The 25,093-nt window shown below is 38.2% G+C and overlaps 2 protein-coding genes, 1 long non-coding RNA gene and 2 other non-coding genes across 5 annotated transcripts in view; 3 read left to right on the top strand and 2 right to left on the bottom strand.

Annotated features, from left to right (window-relative positions):
* Positions 1–21,579, bottom strand: part of LOC147536730 (uncharacterized) — a 36,346-nt gene extending 14,767 nt beyond the window's left edge. The window contains exon 1 of the mRNA XM_086640774.1: positions 17,828–21,579. Within this exon, the coding sequence (XP_086496900.1) occupies positions 18,201–20,126 (1,926 nt within the window). The 5' untranslated portion in view covers positions 20,127–21,579 and the 3' untranslated portion in view covers positions 17,828–18,200. The remainder of the gene's footprint in view (positions 1–17,827) is intronic.
* The window catches only part of LOC147536729 (uncharacterized), a 36,772-nt gene extending 14,767 nt beyond the window's left edge, over positions 1–22,005 (bottom strand). The window contains exons 1-2 of the mRNA XM_086640775.1: positions 21,809–22,005; positions 14,085–15,425 (exon numbers count right to left, since the gene is read on the bottom strand). The gene's annotated coding sequence lies outside the window, so the exon portion shown is untranslated. The remainder of the gene's footprint in view (positions 1–14,084; positions 15,426–21,808) is intronic.
* Positions 4,800–6,857, top strand: LOC147536733 (uncharacterized). The gene is made up of 3 exons (XR_015225772.1): positions 4,800–5,159; positions 5,235–5,347; positions 6,427–6,857. It is a non-coding gene; the product is annotated as an uncharacterized LOC147536733 (long non-coding RNA).
* On the top strand, positions 13,206–13,312 carry LOC147536732 (small nucleolar RNA R71). Its single transcript, XR_015226812.1, has one exon. It is a non-coding gene; the product is annotated as a small nucleolar RNA R71 (small nucleolar RNA).
* LOC147536731 (small nucleolar RNA R71) lies at positions 19,609–19,715 on the top strand. Its single transcript, XR_015226811.1, has one exon. It is a non-coding gene; the product is annotated as a small nucleolar RNA R71 (small nucleolar RNA).
* Positions 22,006–25,093: the final 3,088 nt, after the last annotated feature.

The following is a 25,093-nucleotide window of genomic DNA, read 5'->3' as shown; positions in this document are numbered from 1 at the left end:
AAATCTTTAGAGGTGGAGAATCAAATGTCAAACCTCTTAGAATTGGTAGAATATTAAGTGAGAAGATTGAAATGCCTAATTTTTTAGTGAGAGAGTGAAGGAGCACTTTTCATAGATCCCCAAAAATGGAGAGAAGCCGTGTTGTACAACTCCATTTGGGCTGAAATCTGGGTATTATATTTCCATATGATCTGGACCGTTGGTATCCTCAACGGTCCAGATCATAATTGAGAGGAAGGGTCTAATGATAAACGCGGGATAATTGGGGACTCAAGTGTAAATTCGGTACTATCTCAAATCACGTGATTCAAATTTGCTTTGCCAGGTGTCGTCGTGCTATTAGTTCGCTTTTCCCTTCGCTTTACCAATTCTCTTCCTGCAGCATTTCTGTTAGTTTTAACCAAAAGAGAAATGCTATTTGGAGCGACATAGTTGTAGCGACTCAAAAGCGAACTAATGAGAACCTGACACGTGGCGACAGGAAAAGAAAATCACCTGAAATTCAAAGAAAGCTGTTTCGAGTTTTACACTTCAGTCCATATTTGTCCCGTGTTTACAGTTGAGTCCTTCCACCCAAAAACTTCATTTGTACCAAAAGTAAACCCCCACTCCTAGCTGGTCTCCCTCTCTCTCCCTTTTCTTACTATCTGTCAATGGCCACGGCTTTGGGGAATAAAGAAAATTCTCCGGGGAATAAAGTCTAAGGGAGCATATTTACTTTTAACCCAAAAATTTACAAAGTTGTATCTTGCCCCCTAATCTTCATCTTCATCTTTCATTAAGTTTATCTTCTTCTTCTCTCTAAAAACCCTAATCCAAGAAACTCAATAATAGTACTACAAATCAAAATTCTTAATAAATCAAGAGATTAAGATTGAGGGATTAGGGTTACTAATTGAGTTTTAGAAGTAATATTCATACACCTTCAAAAATCCAATTAGTTTGAAACCTACAAAGTAATGTTATATCAAAATTGGGTGAGTTGATTGACAATGATTTAGTATCCATTCCAACACGAATTTGATGGAAGAAGAACCCCGTTGGTCTTTAAATTCCTCAATCTTCTTCTCTTGATTTATTCCGGATTCTGATTTGTAGTACTACTATTAGGTTTTTTGGATTAGGGTTTTTAGAGAGAAGAAGAAGAAGATAAACTTAGTGGAAGATGAAGATTAGGGGGGAAGATACAACTTTGTAAATTTTCGGTCTAAAATGTAAATATGCTCCTTTAGTATTTATTCCCCGGAGAATTTTCTTTATTCCCCAAAGCCACGACCCTGTCAATTTGGGGCCAGTATCAACTTAGATTCTTGAACCAACCCTTATATTTCTTTAACTTGGATCATAAACATTTGGGTACACAAACCAAAACATCATGGACCCTATTAAAAATGTTAAAAATGAATATCCAATCAAACATTTTCTAGTTAAATTGTGCGGTTTCGCGTACATAATTCGTACGACTCTGAATATCTAAATAATTCAGATATTAAACTAGTAGTTGAATCTAAAGAAGATCGACTTTTGGCTAGACTCGGAGTTACATGATAAATTTTTTTTGGTATCAACAAAATAGAAAACACTTTTACCTAACTTGATCAATTTAACCATATTTCAAATCATTGGTACAAAAAAATTAATTTCCCTTATTTTTGGTTCATCTAATATTAACACAATCTTGTGATTTTCTTGCAGCATCTTGAAAGATAATATGAAAATCATAACATAAAATTTTCATAATTTCTCTTAAGTTTGTAAACTATTACACACAAAATTAGACAATTTTGATATTTGCAAATTTTCACCTTTTCCTAAACTAATACTCAATAATAATAGTTATAATTATAAAACTATACAAGCGAGATAATTTGCGTAATGAGTTTGGTCAAAACTGTGACACAAGTCATTCGTTTTGTAAGTAGGGGCCATAATGTTGATTGAGTCTTAGCATAAAATTCAATTGGAATTTTAGCATCAATAACAATGATCCTGTTTAGTTCATCGGCAGATCAATTAGTTTATTACATATTTTACATTATAGTGTTATGGTATGTTATTTCATTTTGTTTACAGGGCCGGCCCTGACAATTATGTGGCCCGAAGCGAGTTGGTCAGTTGTGGCCCCTATACATAGTATGCTTAACTATCCATATATATGTATATGTATACATGTCAATATATAACGAATGACAAGCTTATTACCACGGTCGATGAAACCGAAAGAATCATACCCAATAAAAGTGAGTTTTAGGGTAATGTGAAACAAATCCCCATTATTTATAGCTGACTACAACACGTTGGAATACACATATACAACAATATAGAAGAACTTTTAATTTTGCAAACTCTCTATGTTAACTTAATTTACAACGATGTACAAAACACTTACTTTATCTAACATTTTGATTATGTTTGAAATTTTATGATACAATATGAAGACATTGGTGATGAGATTTGAACAAATTCATTTTGAAACTAAATTCCATCTTTATGGATAGAACTAGTGAGTGTGGGAGCTATAAATTTTATCAACGTAGATAATTTCGTCAAATTTAAATGACAAAAAGAGCTAACCTTATGATTTATATTACTGCAATGTTTTTCCTCTCACATTTTAAATGTAAAATCACTAGCGACGGTTGATATCATTCTCAATAGGCAATATATTTTATCTATTAGATATGGTAATTATGTGAAGAACAAAAATAAGATGTTATTTATGTCACGATCAGTAGTAATAATAATACTTAGAGAAAGACATATACACTTGTTTATCTGTTTATATATACCAAAGAGGGAGAGAGAGACTAAAGAAGGATGGACAGAGATATTAATTAAAAGATCTGTGTACACACGCAGAGAGTATGAGAGATATGTGAGATGTATAGGGAGAGAGATGTGGGGGTGTATACATATAGTGAAGAAAATGGGAGAGTATGAGAGACCTTTGGAGTTTATAGAGACTGACATAGGTGTGGGGTTCATACGTATAAGAAAGATATTGGAGAAAGAGAGAGAGAGAGCTTGAGAGAACTATATAAGAAAGGGTCCACTTCTTGTCCAGTTTTGTTTTTAAGATTGGGCCCACCACTAAAAGTGGGGTCACTTTTCTCTTTTGATTGGGCCCTCTTGTTAATGAGTAGATAGATGGCATAGGGGCGCAACCCTTTATTGCTCGCCACCAGTTCTCCTTAGCTATTCTTTAGGCACCTAGCTGGATTACGTTCGTATTAGATTTCTTCTTGGGAGGCCCCTTACAATTGGTGGCCCAAAGCGAGCAACTATTCTTTAGGCACCTAGCCGGATTACGTTAGTATTAGATTTCTTCTTGGGAGGCCCCTTACAATTGGTGGCCCAAAGCGAGGCTTTGCTCGCTTTGGGTCAGGGCCGGCCCTGTGTTTACTACGTAGGTTGTGAAAAATTCCAAAGCTCTTCAACATACTCGAAATTAAACATCATATACTATAGAAGTAAAGATAGATTATATCATTAGAAACAAACGTTGTTTTAAATTGCACTTATTTTATCAAACAAGACTCAAAAGTGTCAAGGAGGATGAAGAGAGAGAGAGAGAGGCCGAGACCAGTTAGGAGTGGGTAGGGGTGGGATTTTGGCCCGAAAACCCGGAACCCGCCCACGACCGTCCGAGTCCGAAGGGACCGTGACCGTCCGATGCCCGAATCGGTCCGTACCCGCCCGACCGAAAGATCTTTAGCGGACGGACGCGGGCATAGGTCTTTACCCGGTGGTCCGACCGAGTCCGCCCGCTTATATCGTCCGCCCGACCGAACCCGTCCACACCCGTCCGTTTATCCTACCCGTTATACCTGCCCGCCTATATGATTGATTTTAAGCCTTTAGATTTGTAGAGTTAGCTACAACCATTAGATTTCAAGAGTAAAAATAAATAATCCTAGAAATCACTTTTCTTAATCTTGTCTTAGTTGTTCTACTTCTCTAGTCTTTATCTCCTCCAAAATCTCAGTATCTCATCAATAACTCGAAAATCCACAATAAACCGATCGTAATCAATAAGAGAAACATAGAAACCGATCATAATCCATGAGAAATCTCAATGCTTATCTTGCGATTTTGAATTCATTTACTTTTTAGAATTGTAAAGTGAGAGTTTTAGAAAGTTGTATTTAGCGACTAAACATTTTTAATTTCGAATAAAAGTCTCTTTATTTGTTCATTAGTGACCGGTGGTCGCCCGACCGATACCCGGTTTGGCCGACTATCAAAACGGTCACGGACGGGCACTTTGTTGGAGAAAAATCCGAAATGTCCGCCCGCTTTGTCCGGATGTCCGAGTGGACACTTAGGACTCGTGTCCGTTCCGCCCGGACCGGTTGAGTTAGTGTTCGTTTCCCGGACCGATTCCCACCCCTAGGAGTGGGTTTACTTTTGCTGGAAATGAATTTTTGGGAAGAGGGAGTCAACTGTAAGCACGGGATAAATATGGACTGAAGTGTAAAAATCGAAAAAACTTTCTTTGAAGTTGACGTGATTCTCTTTTTCTGGCGCCACGTGTCAGGTTTCCACTAGTTTGCTTTTGAGTCCGTACAACTATGTTGCCACAAGTAGTATTTCTCTAACCAAAAACCCTCATTTCTATTTCAACCAGAATACCTACATTCTATTTCACTTTTTCTCTTTCTCGCTCTCTTCTCCTCATCACTTCAATGGTTGCTGCTCTCTCTCTCTCTAGAAGGAGATCAAAGCTCCCTCTCTCTCTCTCTTGAAGAAGAAGATCAAAACTTCACTTTATCTCTCCCAAAGATCATACATAAACCCTCTCTCTCTCTCTCGAAGATCAGAGAGTTAAACCCTCGCCAGATCCGGCGAGGGTTTTGTCAGATTCGACTTCTACTAAGATTTTTGCTGGTTTGTAGTGGTGGTTTAGATTTGTGGCGGGGCACTGATTTGTGGTGGTGCATTTGTGATCTCTGGTGAAGGTGTGATCTTTTTTCTGGTGGTGGTGCTCGGTTCCTGGTGGTGGTGGTATTCGGGTGGTGCTGGTGGTGGTTCCTGTTTAGAAGGAAGACGTTTACTAGAGCAAACAAGAATGTTTAGAACTTAAATCCAAAACGGAGAAACTAGAAAATCTCCAGCTACCCCTTTCAAGAAAATGTAGTTTCAACTTGATAACTCAATAGGTGATGTTTCATGGCCTCTTCTTAGTGTTTCAGCTACCCCATATAAAGCATAACATTTCTAAAGTTTTGTTTCAGCCGGGAGTGAGTGCCAACTTGATAATACACTACCACTGTCACAGTTTTCTCTTCTACTTTCTCTCTCTACAAATCCTTCTCCACGAATTTTGATCCTCGAGATCTTCTTTCAGGTGATTTTCATTCTCTTTAACATCAATACTTGTTATTTAACTTTAAAATTTGTTAGTTAATACGAGTATTTGTGAATTTCAAGTTCCTAATATCATTATTATCTTCTATAACTGCACTTTTTCAGTTTTAATTTGGGTTTTTTTTTGTCTAAAAGTTGTTCGAAGTGTTGTTAATGATTAAGAGTGGTAATTCTAAGAATTAGTTTCTTTACATTTCTTCACACTTGTTCCTTGCTTAACAGTGACATTGAGTGCAATATTGGAGAAGGAAAACATTCGATGCGATTTCTCTGTTCTTGAATTGTAGATCAAATGATTCTTTTCTACTGTTTGTTTTATTTTTCCCTAAAGTTCTTAAAGAAGGTCCAACCAAAGTTTAATCAATAGTTGCTTGGGCAACAGATGGTCTGTTGGTTCGATTGAGAAACAACTATTGCTCTAACTAAATTTGCTCGTAAATGAAACTATCTCCAGATTGATCACTCATATATAATAAGTTGGGTTAAGTTAAGAAGAGGGTAAAATAGTATTTTTCGCGCTTGAAATTGTTATATTTAACTTTTTCTTTTTTTTTTATATGTTGTTGATTGCTTTTTGGTGTTACATTTTTTATTTGGATAATGAAATAATGTGAGATTTCTTCTCACATTGATTTACAATTTAGATTTTTTTATCGGAATCTAGGGTTTCTTTGGTCGTTTTAAGTCCGATTCATTTTCACTATGACATTTAGGGAGATAGTCATAAAACTGAAGGTCTCTAATGTATGAATCATGATTTGGAGGTGATGCTAATCTTCGTTGCAACAGACATAACTTTTAGATTAGTCGAATTTGGAGAGTTATTCTCTATGGCTCTTTTATGTTGAAAAGGACTTAGTATCCCTGTCTAGGGATTCAAGAAACTCTCTATGCCCTAAGGCCTTATTCTGTCCATCAATATCGAAACCTGCCTAACCACTGCTATTACACACTCGCATCATGTGGCCCATATTTTCATAGTTCTTATTTTCTACATGTTCTAACTTTTTCTAGATATCGGATGGTGAGATTTTTGATCTTTTTAATTTTGTTTGACAGGTAACCAATGTCTTCGCCGGTGGAAGTTACAGAGGTGGATTATCAATCTCACCAGAGGGCAGACCGTTCGTGGATATGGGGTCTGCTCGTAGGCCTCATCATCGTGACGATCATAATTTCATGTTTTTGTTTGTGGCGGGAGAAAAGGCGTATTCCGACAACAACAACAGAAGCAGCAGCAGATGCAACTCCTTATGCATCTGCTGCCGCTTCACCTCTAGATCCAGCAGCATGATCAGCAGCTGCTGATGCATCAACTTCAACTTCCGATCCTCTACGCATTTAGATGTAGCCTAACACTTTCACTCACTAGATCTGAACCGGCCAAATATTGGCCGGGCATACTATCAGTACGTGAGATAATATACATTACTATTCCTTGTGCATCTGTACATGTGACACGATATACATTAAAGATATACATTAAATCTGAGTCCCCTCTGCTTTCTGTAATTCAAATACGACTTCGCTTCTTTCGACATGACATTCCCTACCCTGACTGAAAGAAAGAAAATTGATAATCGCTTCTTTCGCCATGACATTCCCTACCCTCACTGAAAGAAAGAGAATTGAGAATTCTATCTGCTGAAATCTACTGTACTGCATAACTACAAACTGATATTCTTAGAGCAGACAGATAAGTTATATAAATCAGTCGTTTCTTGTAGGGTTTCATGGAAAGCAAAACCATGTGAGCTCACATGTACCAGGGGGCCTACCATTGATGAAAATGCATATAAAATGGGTTTTCTTTTGCCAAAGATCATCCAAACAAAGCAATCTCTTAGAGTATGATCTCTGTTTGGTAAACATTCGACTATATCCGATGTCCCAAAAGGTCACATTGCCGTCTACGTTGGAGAGAGTGAGATGAAGAGGTTTGTGGTTCAGCTGTCCTACTTGAATCATTCTTCGTTTCATGACCTGCTAAATCAAGCTCAGGAAGAGTTTCGTTTTGATCATCCAATGGGTGGTCTCACGATTCCATGTAAGGAAGACATCTTCATCAATCTAACTTCTCAGTTGATGAAATGTATGTGAAATAAGGAATCCACATCAAGAAGACTAACTTAAAAATTTGAAAGCAACCTGTTGAAGAGTTGAGTACGGCATACGTAGATAGACTGACAAGATCTGCATCTTTTTTAGGAGTTTCTTTCATATACATTTTTTATTCTTCTCCTGATTATAGAGTCAAATATCGAAGCCCCTGTGTAATTCATTAGCTTTTTTCTGCTGGTAAATCATTAAGATAAGTCAGAAGATTGTAATACAACATAAAGTAGAATTTGAATTTTAAAACCCAATGTTTCTTATACTTGAGCAAAATTTCGTCTCACCAGGACTAGTTCTGCAGCTTCCAACATCTCACAAATCGAAATCGTCCATACCGAACAAGAGTCATAAATGATGAGTATATGATTATGGTTCATAAGTTTGAAAGAGTTCAAATAGTTGTAACACTAGTGTAGCTACTTCTCTTGGATATTGGACACCTCGTTTCTTGCCTACACAAGATTTCTTTTCATTTTCGGAAGTTGGGATATTGTTGAAAGAAATTGAAAAGTGAAAGATAACAAATAGTTTGGGGCAATAAGATGCAAATAGAGTAATCAATATTGTATTGATAGGTGTCCATACATATTGTTTCTGTTTTCATTAACTTTAATTGTATGCTTTCTTACAAAAAATGGTATATATTTACACTAGATTACGGACACTTGAAATTACAAGATTGGAGAGGGTTCTTTCTCTTGCATAACTACCAAGTCACAAGGAATTTAAAAGAAAAGTAAGATCAATGAATGTTTCTTCGTTGTATGGAATCGTAACACCTCCAGTTGGATGATCAAAACCAAACTCTTCCTCAGCTCGATTTAAGAGGTTTCGGAATGAAGGTTGATTCAAGTATGATATTGGAACGAAAAACCTCTTCTTAGATTCACTCTCACCAACATAAACTGTAAAGTGACCTTTAGGGATGTCATTCGACCCTTTCAATGAAAAAGATCGTCGAAGAATCTTTGAAGGTAAGAGAAACCCCATATCCTTCAAAAATTACAAAACACGAACAAAAAGAAGTACTAGATTTTCGGAAAGTTCTTATGAAACAATGAGCTAAGAAAGAATGTGTATAGTTAAAATCAATGTACATTCATAACAAAATGATATTTTCAGACCAGACAGGTGGTTAGATAAGTTTCATATTTATAAATACTTGTCTGTTGCTTCATCTAACTTAGAGATAATCACAATAAACAATGTGTAGGGAAAAATTTAATTCTCATTTGTGAAGGGAGAGGCTGCGAAAATTTGTCATTTGTGGTAGAACTTAATAGTCTCAATGGAAAGCAAAACCATGTGAACTCACATGTAACAGGGTTACAGGGGCCTACCTTGATGAAAATGCATATAAAAGGAGATAGAAGCAATACTTTTACTCCAAACTCAATTCCATTGTCACCCCATCCTTTTCTCTATCAACCTTTTCAAGACTCTAACAGCTTCAATTGTTCTTCTGAAAAATGGGCTTTCTTTTGACAAGAATTGTTCAAACAAAGCAATCTCTTAGAGTACCATCTCTGTTAGGTAAACATAAATTGGATTCGACTATATCCGATGTCCCAAAAGGTCACATTGCCGTATATGTTGGAGAGGGCGAGATGAAGAGGTTTGTAGTTTTGGTATCCTACTTGAATCATCCTTTGTTTCAGAACCCACCAAGTCGAGCTGAGGAATAGTTCGGATTTGATCATCCAATGGGTGGTCTCACGATTCCATGTAACGAAGACATCTTCGTCAATCTAACTTCTCAGTTGAATTGTTTGTGAATGAGACAATTATCATTATCATGAAGACTAACCCAAGAATTTGAAGGCAACCTGTTGAAGAGTTGTATAAAGCACAAATAGATAGACTAACAAGATGATCTTCTAAACTAGTGTATAATTCATAATCTTTTTTTTCTTCTGATAAACCAATTGAAAGGGACTCAGAAGATTGTAATACAACATAAAATAGATATCATAGATCAAGATGTGATTAGGGTTAAATAGGTTTCAATTTTCTGTCTAAGCCTTAGTCCTTAGACCCAAGTTCATGGCTAAAGGGTTTTGTTCATTGCCAAAGGCTCTGTGAGCAAACCTAAAAGCCCTCAATACTTGCTAAGCTTGAGCATACACTAATAGCTCAGCCTGCCCAGGACCCAGACACTCTCGATGTGGGCTATCGCTGTGTATATATATGTAGCACGAGTTACTTCTTTCGTTTTGTTTTTCACACATGTCGTTCATTTATTCGATTATTGCCTAAGTAAAACATATAGATAGAATACTTTTTCATACTTTTTCAGTACTCTTGTTAGCAAAACTCGAGAAAATTTGATTCTTTCACTCTTCTTCCATGATAACTAGCTTCTTAAAGAGAAGCAAGATTAAAAGATGTGACTTGGTTGTGAGACCACTCAAAACCAAACTCTTTCTCTACTTGATCTAGATATCAATAAATGAAGGTTAATTCAAGTAGTATTGATGGAGACCATCTTCCTATTGGGCCTCACGGCCATGGTGATAGTGGGCCTCACGGTCAAGAAGCTACATTAGCGTAGTTCTATAATTAAGTATTTAGGGTTTCCATAATTATGAGTGTTAGCAATCAAGGAAAGTATTATTAGTAGTTATCTTATTTCCTTATTTGAGTCTATCTAGGAAAGTACAATCTCTATATAAGAGAGAAGTCTAGTCTGTCTTTGTTAACCAGATCAGAGAATATTATGAATCAAGTTTATTGTTAATCAAGTTTATCGTTTATTATTAATCAAGTTTATCGTTTTATCGCTTTTATCGTTATTTCATCAGCTTTATTTCATTAGTTTAGTTTAATAACAATGGTGGATTCCATTACTTTTACGCTTCCGCAACAATCTACATCAGCTGGTATTCAGAGCTTTAAGAATCTAGGAACAGATAATTTTTTTTTAAATACTTCTCATCTTGAATGTTGGAATAATCTTCCGCGTTTAGGTTGGGATCCTTTAAGAGATGCACAACAACTCTATGTTGATCGAAAAGATCAAAACAATATTAATTTCGATTCCAAAATTCCTATGTTTGATTATCAATATCATATAGATTTTTGGATTCAACAGATGGAAGATTGGTTTATAAACCAAGAGGTTCATGATGAAGATAAGGTTTTTATTCTTGAACAACACTTGTCTACAAGAGTGTATGAAAAATACAACGAGATGCAATGGAGACTCGTTAATGAAGGAAAATCGTTCGTAGATGATTGGAATAAAGTGAAAAGTATTTTTCGATATGCTTTTCTCCCTTTACATGAATACTTATCTTTTATAGAATCTCAAATCCAATCGAACAAATTATTATCCGAAATTCCTTCGACTACCGTGGTCAATATTATTGAAGGAGAGGTTTTTGATAAAAAAAAAAAATCCTAGTTTTTCAATAATGGAGGAAGAAAATTTCGATGAGACAGATCAAGAAGAAGAAATTTAACTGACTAACACAAGCTCGAATAAGTTGTTTGATCCATATATGATTCCGGGAGACGAATTAGTTGTGTCGAATCATAAAATACTTTCTCCTCCATTGATTTCTTCATGGCTTTCAACTTCAAAGAATCATACAAACCAATCTTCATGGCCATCCTGAAGGAGTTGAAGGAGATGTCCTTCGTGAAGGAGTTGAAGGAGATGTCCTTCGACCAAGGTGACAATGCGAACAATTTTTCGGATAGGATAATTGATGTGGAAGATCATCAAGTCCGATTGATTTAGGGATCGTAGAGTTGTAGCTAGAGACCAACTACGATCGTCGAATTACGGAGTAATTCGCGGCTAACTTCGATCGGATCCTACAACGGGTTACACATAAGAGTGACAAATTGATCTAGGATATGACTAGTGGGAGTGAGATATAATCATGGGAGTGTCCCATAAACATATCTCATAGGCCTAAAAAGGAATTAGGCAAAGATAGTACAAAAGGGCCAAAAACAGGATTTTTGGGCCTAGACCGGTTCGGGTACTTCTAGGACTCGGATTGGGCTGAATTTTGGAGGGTTAGTTGCTGATATAATAAACATTATATCTGCCAATTTTCGTGGTGTTTGGGTACCTCCTCCTTAGGGAATTGAGAAAATACCAATAGTTGCTATTTTCGACTATTTACCTAAATCTTATTCTAAAGGGTGTTTTAGGAAACCTAAAAGGAAGTGGATTCTTATTAGGGTTCTATATAAACACTCTTAGGGCAGAGAATAAGGTGTGGAATTTCTCTCTAAGCTTTCTTACTCTACCACATCAAGTAGAGAGGAGAAAGTGAGCTAATTCCCATTACTATCAATCTAGTCAGAAGAAGGTCTTCTTATTATCCAACCACCATTGGTGTGCTAGCTATACAACAAGGTGGGAGATCAAATTGATTGCTCGTGTCCCAAGTAGAGGAGCTACACTTGAAGCTCTTGGTCTTCTTCAATCAATTCAACTAGTTCGAGGGAAAATCGATTAAGGTAATCTACTATCTCCATTAGATTAATTACTAGTTTTGCATGTGATCCTGGGAATACTAGTGTAGACATTAGATGTCATATTTCCGCTATAAACACTAGTAGAAGGGTATAAATCCCTACAGTGGCGTCAGAGCCTCTTGCCATTAACTAGTTTTTGCTAAGAATCGAACTAATTAATATGCTTAATAGTTTGAAAATTGAGTTTATAAAAGTATTTTAAAAGATGTTTTTAAAAGTATTTTAAACTCATAATTTGATGGGATTCAATAAATTTTCAAATTGAGAATCAAATTGATGATTAAAAGTGTTTTAAAAGACTCAATTTCATTGAATTTCAAACTAATCCATGCTTGATTATGTTGATAGTTATATTTAAAAAGGTTTTAAACATAAAATTTGATTAATTATGAATTGGATTCAAAGATTTTTCAAATTGATTTCAAAATTGTTCTTTGAAAAATTTCAAAAACCTAGATTTTGATCCAAAATTGGTTTGATTAAGAGTTGTTTTTTAAATTTTGGAAACTTTTGAAAAACAAAGATTTGGAATTTTAGAAGTGTTCTAAAAAGAGTAGTTTTGAGTTTGGGAAACTCTCAAAACAAATTTGGAAAAATTTAAAAAGTTTCTAAAAGTTTTGAAAAATTTTAGAAGTGTTCTAAAAGGAATTTCAAAAAATTTAAGAAAAGTTTTAAAATTGGAAAATAGCAACTTAAAGTTGCATAAGAGAAATTTTTTTTTTGGAAACTAGGGTTTTGAAAAACCCTAGTGTCCGGCCAGGAAGCTTCCTGGCCGGACCAGAAGCTCCTGGATGCGTCCTCTGGACGCGTCCAGAGCAGCTGCTGAGACGCGTCTTGAAGACGCGACCAGCAGCTGCGACAGAAGCTTCTGAACGCGTCTTGAAGACGCGTCCAGAGCAGCTACTAAGGACGCGCCTTGAAGACGCGTCCAGATCGCGTCTAAGACGCGACCAGCAGCTGCGAAGGAGCTTCTTGGACGCGTCTAAGACGCGACCAGCAGCTGCGAAGGAGCTTCTTGGACGCGTCTAGGACGCATCCAGAGCACTCGACCAGACGCGTCTTAGACGGGTGTGTCCCAATCTTGGGCCTTCTCCGCTAAGAGGTCGAGATACTCCCAAGCCTCATTAGGACTTTTACTCATAAACTCTCCATTGCACATTACCTCCACGAAGTGTTTCATTTTAGAGGTCAAGCCATCGTAAAAGAACCCGATGACCCTCCATATTTCATAGTTATGATGTGGACATGCGAGAAGGAGGCCTTTAAATCTCTCCCAACACCCAAAGAAGGTCTCCTCTTTGTTTTGCTCAAAGTCCATAATTTCTCTTCTTAAGGTGTTGGTTCGATGAGTAGGGAAGAACTTTTTCAAAAACACCCTAGTCATCTCATCCCAACTGCTTATAGTCCTAGGCCTTAGAGAATGAAACCATATTTTCGACTTTTCTTTTAATGATAATGGAAATAGTTTGAGTTTAGCGACTTCCTCAAGTACTCCATTGATTGGGAGTATCGAGCAAATCTCATCGAACTCTCTCAAATGAAAATATGGATCTTCATTCTCTAAGCCTCGAAATATAGGAAGTAATGGAATAATCTCAGGGTCTATGTCTAAATTACACACATTACTCGGAAATATGATGCATGAAGGTATGCTAGCCATATTAGGTTCAAGGTAGTCCCTAAGACTTCTAAGCGGTCGATGAACCTCATACCCATCATTCCAACTATCATTCCCATTAACATCCATTGAAGCACAATTAAAAAAAATGCAAGCAATCACAAGTGTTCAAGTCGACTACAACTATCAATAATAGACAAGATGCAAATGCACTTAAGCCGCTCAAATAGGTAAAGGTTAGGGAACGATACTAGAGGTGGCGTTTGTTACCACAATTGGATCCTCTTCCCTTTTCTTGTCTCTACCTTTTTATCCACAAACTTGTTTGCTTTCGTCCTTTAAAGCTCCTTGGATGAGTACCTCAAAGAAAACAAGAATTAAAAAGAAGCTAAAAAAAAAAACAAAACAAACAAAGAAAATAAACGTCCAAGTATGCAAATAACACTAAACTAATGACCAAAACACGTAAACAATATCCTAACTACTAGACCTATCCCCGGCAGCGGCGCCAAAAACTTGATGCACCCGAAAAGGTTGCATACCCAAGCGGAGGTATCAAGTAGTAATCCGGCAAAGCCGGGATCGATCCAAGGATAGGAAGGTGAATTGGATATCGAAGGGTCTTGTCCCTCGGTCTAGGTATCACTAGCTAACTTAGACTAAAAAGGAAAGGAAACAAATATAAATGGTGGTTTGATCGAATAAGGTGATAAGAGAATAAAGCAAACAAGTAAAATAAACTAAACTAAACAATAAAAGTAAACGGGCGAGAGAGATTCGAGAGAAGAGTCGAAGGAGAGTCGGGAGACGGTAAGACTCGATTCGGACAACAAATAAGTGAGAAAGGTGTCGAAGTCCGGGAATCCATAATGATAAACCTACGACTATGTGTAGTCCGATTTAATGTGTCAAAGTAAAATCGATATTCGACTCCTAAGGTAGATGTCTCTAAGTACTACGTATATCCGGAGATCATACTTAGTCAAACAAACGTCTAAATCGAGTTAATCCCGAGTCATCGAAAGTGTCGTCTAGTCGCATAACTATGTGAAGTGCTTGACAAGACACATGAAATTATGACTTAGACTACTATCGATATCGAATACCTCGTTTCGTCTATTAACTATGTGAAGTGCTTGACAAGACACATGAAAATACGATCAAAACGATAATCGAATCAAATGAACATCAATTCATAATCAAAACATCAAATCATATTAAACATAATCACAAATTCATCACATTTCATCTCATATAATCGACACACTTGATTTAGCTAACATGGTGAATAAGTAATAAATGAAAAGAAGATGATGAGAAATCCCCCTTTTTCGATGTGGCTCGAGGCTAGGTTCGTCGAGAAAAATGAGTCTCTAAGTGTAGTCGATCTCCCCGTAGCAAAAATCAGATTTCCCTATAGCGACCATCATCATCTTCTCCATTCTTCACCCAAACTCCATTAAAGCTTCACCAAGCTTTCTCTCTCTAAAGATTTCAAGTCCAAAACCAAATCAAACCACATGGAAAGCTAGCCAAGATGATGGGGAGTAAAAACCCTAACTTTTCCAACCAAGAAAGTGACCGGAAAGGTTTCGGGAAGTCCGGCTAAAAGATGATGAAATCCGGCCAAGGAAATGGAAGTCCGGCCAAAGTGTGCACTGTCCCGAGCCGTCCCCTACCAAGAAGCTGCCTGTCCCGTGCTTTTGATGCCATCCCGAGCAAGATAGCTGCTCTACCGAGCTGCTCCTTCAAAGTCCGGCCAGATCTGGCTGCTTTCCCGAGCTGGAGCAGCAGCTACCCGAGCAGACTTGCTGCTGCTGCCGTGCTGTTGCTGCTGTTGCCGTGCTACATCTTGCCGTCCCGTGTTGCAGCAGTCCCGAGCTGCTGCTCGTATTGCAGCTCGGGCTGCTGCTCGGCCGGCCAAGCTAGGCCGGCCTAGTGTGCTGGCCGGCCTATGCTTGGCCGACCCTCCTCCTTCTTCCTTCTCTCTTTTACTCCCTCTCAAGCTTTCAAGAACTAGATCAAACCTCCCAAAAACTCAAGAACCCTAAAACCTTTTTTTCCTCCCTTGGTGCTTGGTCCAAGAAGATGATGAATAGTCTTTTTTTTTCTCCTTTACTACTTGTGATCCTTTCTTTTTGACTCAAAACCCTAGTCATGTTTGACTTTGACTCAGACTTTACTTTGAACCATAAAGAGGGTGCCTCCAAGATTTTTCCTTGTCATCTTCTTTGGGCTTGTGTGGGCTTTGGGCTTGGTTTAGAAACCAAGCGAGTGCCTTCATCTTGTCTCTACATCTAGAACCAAAGGGGGGTGCCTTCAAGAAAAGACCTTAGCTTCTATCTTTCACATCTTCCCCGTCCGAACTCCGAATTGAATTCCGTTTTCACCGTCGGACTCGTCATTAACTCGTCTTGTCATTTGATTTGCTTGAAGTCTTTTTCTCTCGTTTTCGGCACATGAAATGATAGTGACGATTCGTTCTCTTTATTCCGATTTTCATGTCTAACTCCAAAATAGGTACCTAACATGAAAAACACATAAATAATTAGAAATACAACTCGAAAAGAACTAACTAATCAAAGTTAAGTGACCTAAATGTGGCTTTTTCACGCCACATCAACATCCCCAAACTTAGAATTTGCTAGTCCTCGAGCAAACAAACAAAACAAGACAATAAAGTAAACCTAACTCACTTTCGGAGGCATCCCGGTTGCATTTAGCGTATCCAACAAGCCTTTAAACCCTTAGGTTACCCCTAAAGGACGAGTTTTGTCTCGTGAGGGTTTCCAGTGAATACACCCACAAAGTTCAAGATTCCAAGAGATAAAAGAGTTGAACTATCGATGCAAATAAGGTAATGATCAACAAGTGAGAGACTTAAGTGTGTCAAACATATGAATCAAACCAATAAACACAAAAGCATGCTAAGAGTCTCCTCACTAATAGTTTCATACTTAAGTGCAAGTGTCCCATCATCATGAGCATCATCCAAGTCTAAAGTAACAAAACTTTGTTTCCTATCATAGCACATTTCGCCTCGACTTTGGCCTCACGGTCATACGCTCTTAAACATGAAATCACTCAAAATGGAATCTAATGGTTCACTCTCATGTGTGAGTATGGAATGAAGTAAACTCAACACATACAAAATTAAATGAGGATAACAAGTTATAAAACGAAATGATCTCTAAGGAATGGAAATAACCACTAACGAAATGGGGAAGCTCACTCACTCTTCTCACCCACTCTACCCTCTAATAATGTCTCCTAAAGGTCAACGGATACAAGTGATGGAATGGAAGATGATGAAATCCCGAGAATGTCGACGCCTTCAACGATAAAAGAACACTCAAACAACCTTTAAACTTAACTTCTTGCATTGAATACTTTATTTTCATAACACTTACACAAACACAAAATAACACATATAAACAAACTTTCTTCCTTTTTTCTTTTTTTCTTTCTTTCCTCTTTTTCTTTTTTTTCTTTCTTTTTCACTTTTTCACTTTTTCTTTTATTTTTTTGTACACATATCCAAACACTTAAATAAAAATACAACTAGTATTCTCAACAAATCACCTTTACTTTCACATTTTGCTTTCACATTCTTTCTTCTTTATTTTTCATGCCTTCATTCTCGAGAGTAGTATGATGAATGGATGGTGGAGTATCCGTTTCCCTAAAGTTGACACTATTATCGGGTTTCATGGACTACAAGAATAAGGTTTATTCGCTATCCTGATGTCACTCCTAGTGGCTAAGGAAGTTGAGCTCATGAGATCGTCTAAGCTCTTTTGAAAGTTGCGAAGTTGAGTAGCTCTTCATTCTACTCGGAGTTAGCGCGGAAGAGTACACTCAAAGGCAATAAAAAGGCTCAGATATCTCACATGGGTTTAAGTCTCCACTAATGACTATTTTAGGTCACTTAGGAGTGTTCCTTCTTCCTTAAGATGATACTCACATGATAAAACACCAACACCAAAGGACTCAACATTCATGAAAAGACTAAGAGCATGCATAAGATTTATCGAGAAAGACACACATGCATCAACATACTTAAGAAAATCACTAGAATCATACCTAATCTACCCAAAAAATTTCAAATTTGGTCGAATTTGTTGAACTCTCTTGTCTTTTGAAATCTAAGGTCATGATGTCATGCGACTAAATGGTCGTATCCCCATCCCCAAACTTAAAACTAACATTGTCCTCAATGTTCTAAGCATATACTCACCAAAAGATAAGAGGTACAATAAGTTAAAGAGAAGAGTGGAAGGATATTACCATAGCCGACGGAGATAAAAATTTATACTACCAAGACTTGTTTATTCGAGTTCCAAGTTGATGATAAGCTCATCGCCATCCCCAAACTTGGAACGAATCACGTCCCAAAAGTATACCAAGTGAGAAACACTCCTAACACATCAATATAAAACATAAGAATGAAGCATAAGCATGACCACATAAAAATGACCACTCACGCAGGATCACTCGATTGCATCGAACCATGCAATTAGTCATTGATTCTCTTGCTTTCACAAGAGCACGAGTTAGGTCTCGTGGAGGGTTTCCAAAGATGATACCCACAAACATCAAACCCATCTCAATAGACCAACCAATCATATAACAAAAGACGAAATATTTGGGGGTCTACCCATACGAAAGTTTTAACTGGTAAGAACCGTCTCACAACAATGTAATGGTATGGGTTTATACGTGAGACGGCAAAAAATAAGAGGTAATCCCCAAACTTGGATGACGACAAGGCAACAAAGTTTGACATAATAACAGGGAGGACATGCATTTCACTAAAGAGATCTACGTATGTATGAGATATTGGTTTAGATGTCGAACTACAACTTAAGGATTTGCCCATAAGGCTCGGTACTAAGTCAGAAGTTTCCTTAAGTGAAGGTTCAACCAATCGTTTAAACATTATTCTCGTCTCGATATCATACGTGTCCTTAGAGAAATCTATAGCTCCGCTCAAGAGGGCATCCACCTCTAGTCCATCTTTACTAGCTACAAAGGTCTCAGGTAACAAACTAGTCATGTCGTTATGGTTCTCCTGAGCACTACTAGTATTGTCCCTCTTAACTATCGATGCCAGCATATTCATATCATTGGTAGGGAACAATTGTTGAGGGAAAGCGGAATGAGGTTTATCAACCAGTTCAGACTTAGATTTCGATTTTAAAACCTTGTTACGCCCATTACCATTCTCAAAAGTTGTAAGGTCCTCGGGTATGTCTACCTTCATAGGAGTATCCAATCTAATCATTTCATCACTTCCAAGAATGAAGTTGGACTTAACATTAGCACTAGGTGTATTACCCTCACCTATACCCTTGAGATCTGTTGGAGTTTGGGGTTGTGAAACCCTTTTCTCGATGTCGTTTAATTTTTCCTCCATCTCTTTAAGGGCGTGCAAAGTGTTTTGGCTAATCTGAGTTTCTGCCTCATAAGATGATTTCGAAACATCTTCAAGAGTCCTCTCATGATGAGACGCATAAGTGAAACCGACTAAGGGCTCTTGAAGATTCTCATAATCATTTGTAAAGGCACCACTCCTCGAACCTACGACCTTCTCATGAATGTCTACAACATTTGTGCATCCTAGTGAGACCCCTCGAGAACGAGAAATCACGGGACATTCACCCGCTAGGTGTTCTTTACTTGCACAAATGCTACAAACAATATCAATAACTAAATCATCATCATGTACATCTATACATTCTTTTCGAGCCATGTAGGCAATTTTATCTTCTACTTCCTCATTCTCCTTTAAAAAGCATATGCCTCCTTTTGAGTAAAGGTTTCCTTCGGCTATATCTTCGTCACTCTTAACGGGTGTGTCCCAATCTTGGGCCTTCTCCGCTAAGAGGTCGAGATACTCCCAAGCCTCATTAGGACTTTTACTCATAAACTCTCCATTGCACATTACCTCCACGAAGTGTTTCATTTTAGAGGTCAAGCCATCGTAAAAGAACCCGATGACCCTCCATATTTCATAGTTATGATGTGGACATGCGAGAAGGAGGCCTTTAAATCTCTCCCAACACCCAAAGAAGGTCTCCTCTTTGTTTTGCTCAAAGTCCATAATTTCTCTTCTTAAGGTGTTGGTTCGATGAGTAGGGAAGAACTTTTTCAAAAACACCCTAGTCATCTCATCCCAACTGCTTATAGTCCTAGGCCTTAGAGAATGAAACCATATTTTCGACTTTTCTTTTAATGATAATGGAAATAGTTTGAGTTTAGCGACTTCCTCAAGTACTCCATTGATTGGGAGTATCGAGCAAATCTCATCGAACTCTCTCAAATGAAAATATGGATCTTCATTCTCTAAGCCTCGAAATATAGGAAGTAATGGAATAATCTCAGGGTCTATGTCTAAATTACACACATTACTCGGAAATATGATGCATGAAGGTATGCTAGCCATATTAGGTTCAAGGTAGTCCCTAAGACTTCTAAGCGGTCGATGAACCTCATACCCATCATTCCAACTATCATTCCCATTAACATCCATTGAAGCACAATTAAAAAAAATGCAAGCAATCACAAGTGTTCAAGTCGACTACAACTATCAATAATAGACAAGATGCAAATGCACTTAAGCCGCTCAAATAGGTAAAGGTTAGGGAACGATACTAGAGGTGGCGTTTGTTACCACAATTGGATCCTCTTCCCTTTTCTTGTCTCTACCTTTTTATCCACAAACTTGTTTGCTTTCGTCCTTTAAAGCTCCTTGGATGAGTACCTCAAAGAAAACAAGAATTAAAAAGAAGCTAAAAAAAAAACAAAACAAACAAAGAAAATAAACGTCCAAGTATGCAAATAACACTAAACTAATGACCAAAACACGTAAACAATATCCTAACTACTAGACCTATCCCCGGCAGCGGCGCCAAAAACTTGATGCACCCGAAAAGGTTGCATACCCAAGCGGAGGTATCAAGTAGTAATCCGGCAAAGCCGGGATCGATCCAAGGATAGGAAGGTGATTTGGATATCGAAGGGTCTTGTCCCTCGGTCTAGGTATCACTAGCTAACTTAGACTAAAAAGGAAAGGAAACAAATATAAATGGTGGTTTGATCGAATAAGGTGATAAGAGAATAAAGCAAACAAGTAAAATAAACTAAACTAAACAATAAAAGTAAACGGGCGAGAGAGATTCGAGAGAAGAGTCGAAGGAACAAGAGTCGGGAGACGGTAAGACTCGATTCGGGCAACAAATAAGTGAGAAAGGTGTCGAAGTCCGGGAATCCATAATGATAAACCTACGACTATGTGTAGTCCGATTTAATGTGTCAAAGTAAAATCGATATTCGACTCCTAAGGTAGATGTCTCTAAGTACTACGTATATCCGGAGATCATACTTAGTCAAACAAACGTCTAAATCGAGTTAATCCCGAGTCATCGAAAGTGTCGTCTAGTCGCATAACTATGTGAAGTGCTTGACAAGACACATGAAATTATGACTTAGACTACTATCGATATCGAATACCTCGTTTCGTCTATTAACTATGTGAAGTGCTTGACAAGACACATGAAAATACGATCAAAACGATAATCGAATCAAATGAACATCAATTCATAATCAAAACATCAAATCATATTAAACATAATCACAAATTCATCACATTTCATCTCATATAATCGACACACTTGATTTAGCTAACATGGTGAATAAGTAATAAATGAAAAGAAGATGATGAGAAATCCCCCTTTTTCGATGTGGCTCGAGGCTAGGTTCGTCGAGAAAAATGAGTCTCTAAGTGTAGTCGATCTCCCCGTAGCAAAAATCAGATTTCCCTATAGCGACCATCATCATCTTCTCCATTCTTCACCCAAACTCCATTAAAGCTTCACCAAGCTTTCTCTCTCTAAAGATTTCAAGTCCAAAACCAAATCAAACCACATGGAAAGCTAGCCAAGATGATGGGGAGTAAAAACCCTAACTTTTCCAACCAAGAAAGTGACCGGAAAGGTTTCGGGAAGTCCGGCTAAAAGATGATGAAATCCGGCCAAGGAAATGGAAGTCCGGCCAAAGTGTGCACTGTCCCGAGCCGTCCCCTACCAAGAAGCTGCCTGTCCCGTGCTTTTGATGCCATCCCGAGCAAGAAAGCTGCTCTACCGAGCTGCTCCTTCAAAGTCCGGCCAGATCTGGCTGCTTTCCCGAGCTGGAGCAGCAGCTACCCGAGCAGACTTGCTGCTGCTGCCGTGCTGTTGCTGCTGTTGCCGTGCTACATCTTGCCGTCCCGTGTTGCAGCAGTCCCGAGCTGCTGCTCGTATTGCAGCTCGGGCTGCTGCTCGGCCGGCCAAGCTAGGCCGGCCTAGTGTGCTGGCCGGCCTATGCTTGGCCGGCCCTCCTCCTTCTTCCTTCTCTCTTTTACTCCCTCTCAAGCTTTCAAGAACTAGATCAAACCTCCCAAAAACTCAAGAACCCTAAAACCTTTTTTTCCTCCCTTGGTGCTTGGTCCAAGAAGATGATGAATAGTCTTTTTTTTTCTCCTTTACTACTTGTGATCCTTTCTTTTTGACTCAAAACCCTAGTCATGTTTGACTTTGACTCAGACTTTACTTTGAACCATAAAGAGGGTGCCTCCAAGATTTTTCCTTGTCATCTTCTTTGGGCTTGTGTGGGCTTTGGGCTTGGTTTAGAAACCAAGCGAGTGCCTTCATCTTGTCTCTACATCTAGAACCAAAGGGGGGTGCCTTCAAGAAAAGACCTTAGCTTCTATCTTTCACATCTTCCCCGTCCGAACTCCGAATTGAATTCCGTTTTCACCGTCGGACTCGTCATTAACTCGTCTTGTCATTTGATTTGCTTGAAGTCTTTTTCTCTCGTTTTCGGCACATGAAATGATAGTGACGATTCGTTCTCTTTATTCCGATTTTCATGTCTAACTCCAAAATAGGTACCTAACATGAAAAACACATAAATAATTAGAAATACAACTCGAAAAGAACTAACTAATCAAAGTTAAGTGACCTAAATGTGGCTTTTTCACGCCACATCAGAAACTAGTATGGCCATAGATTTATTTCCTTATTCTTGTTTTAAGCACGGATGGGTGCATGCTTTGTAATTAATTTTAATTTCAAGTTTATACGATCTGCGAATCGTTAGAGTCTTGTAATTAGAGTTTAGGGTCTATGAGTCCATTGAAGAAACTCGAGGATGAAATCCAAAGGCGAGTGGGAGAAATCAATGGAGGTTCAAAGATGGCGATCCAAGACGAACCAAAAGGCGAAACAAGAAGAAAACCAAGGGAGATTAGATCTTCTAGGTTAGGGGCCATACTAGGATCCATGTCTGCTTGATTTACTTTCTCGCGCGCATTTACTTACTTATTTACGCTTTATGTCGTGGATGTTAGTTAGGGTAAATAGTTCACTATAACAAACGCCAGACTAGCGTAAAAGTCCCCAAAAGTAATCTTGAGTAATCGCCTATCCAGATTAAGACACTCGTTGCGCCCTTGTTCGAGGAAGGTGGGTCGGCCTTCGCAGAGTACCTCCTCTACCTTGGGACAATGCGGGTAGGCCTATAGAAGAGGCCTACACGTCTAAATGGTTCTACTCAACGAGATCAGCAAGAGAGTCTTGGATACTCGAGGCAAAAGGATAGATTAGTCATTAATTAATGAAATCTATCAACCAAGAGTCATAAGGTATGATCAGTGAAGTAGTTCACTCACCCGGAACGACGGAGTCAAAGGGTAGGGCCTTCGTCCGCTTTACTTCGAAGAACTGGGGTCTTGGAATCACTTATTCAATCGGGGACGATTTTTATTGAATAATGTGGGAAAACTAATGTTTTTCAAAAACGACAACGAGTTTTAAAACTTTGCCATTTCTTTTATGTAGTTCAAAGATGACAAAAGATATTTTCAACTTCCGCTCACTTCTCGACAAGGAGAAGCTGAATGAGCACAACTTCCTTGACTGGGAAAGGAACCTAGGAATAGTTCTCAGGATGGAAGGAAAGCAACATGTACTAGAAACTCCAATTCCTGTATTGGATGATAATTCGACTAAAGAAGAGATAGATGAAGAAAGGAGTGTGCGGAAAAAGGCAGAGCCCGTAACTTGCTTAATGCTAGCAACCATGGAACCGACTCTGCAAGAGCAGTTCATAGACATGGATGCTTACTCCATGATGCGACAACTTCGGGAAATGTTCCAGAAACAGTCGAGATTGGAGAGGTTTGAAACCTCTAAAGCAATTATGGACATGCGCCTTGAAAAGGGAAAACCAGTTGGGCCTCATGTTCGCCAAATGATCAGGCTCATAGGCAAGCTGGCTAAACTAGGTTTCCCTTATAGCCAACAAACGGCTACGGACACTATCCTTCACTCCCTCCATAGTGGTTTTAATCAGTTTAAGATGAACTACAACATGAATGGATGGGATAAAACGTTGGAGGAACTTCATTCTATGCTTCTAACAGCCGAAAAGGACGTCGCTATAGTGGAGACTAAGAAGGACGTTCTTATGGTACAAAAGGACAAAGGGTTCAAGAAAGGTGGAAAACAGAAGAAGAAAACCGCGTCAAAAGGTAAAAGCAAACGAATTGCCAAACCTAAAGACAAAGGTCCTCCTCCTGACACCAAATGTTTCTACTGTGATGGCAAGGGCCACTGGAAAAGAAACTGCCCTAAGTTCTTGGAGGACAAAAAGAATGGAACAGTAGCTTCCAATTCAGGTATAAACAGTTAACTTATCAAATACTGTAAAATTCCCAAATTATGGTATGTAATACCTAAAATTGCCCTTTCATTGTGAATGAACAGGCGCAGCTGGGAACTGAGTATTTGGCTAAGGAAGACAAGATCCAAGAGGGAGCAGAAGCCTCGACTGCTAAGGATGCTAAAAGGGATCGAAGTCTACTTTAGGCACTATTCTAGATTAATCGTTTTTCTAGTTTTTTTTAACATCATCTCTGTACTAAGTATTATGGAGAATCAATAAAGAATTTTATTTCTAAATTGAGATGTTAATAAGTGCTAAGTTTAACAAACTATACCAAAAGATTCTAAACTTGGTCAAAAACCTATAAGATAGGTTCATCCCAATCGAAAGGGATGAGGACAACAAGTCCACTATAACCAAAACATGAATCAAACTGACAAGAAAGAAAGCCTTGAGTCAAAAACAGAGATTGATCTTCAAACGTACTTCTAACCTATCCATATTTGGAGTGTCCAAAAGGATTAAGATGAAGAACACGAATCAAACTCTATCCTCCAAAATCCATTTAGTCTAGACATAGCTTCTCACAAAACTACCAAAATTCCGTCTAACAGCTAAGCTTGTAAAAGCATTACAAAACTAGCTAATATCTGACGCAATTTCTTTTAAAAGAAATTTGGGCTTCTTCCATAACTAATCAAGAGAACAAAGTGTTTGTTGCTCATGATAGTATTCTTCTAATAATTAGCACACCTAGTAGTCTGGGAGAAAACACTAATTATTAAAAGAATAAGT

Source organism: Eschscholzia californica, unplaced genomic scaffold, assembly GCF_041429995.1.
Source record: "Eschscholzia californica isolate CP2 unplaced genomic scaffold, dmEscCali1.0.p SCAF_5, whole genome shotgun sequence".
Lineage (NCBI taxonomy): Eukaryota > Viridiplantae > Streptophyta > Magnoliopsida > Ranunculales > Papaveraceae > Eschscholzia > Eschscholzia californica.
The sequence above is the reverse complement of the archived record's forward strand: the minus strand, read 5'-3'. Positions and strand labels throughout refer to the sequence as shown.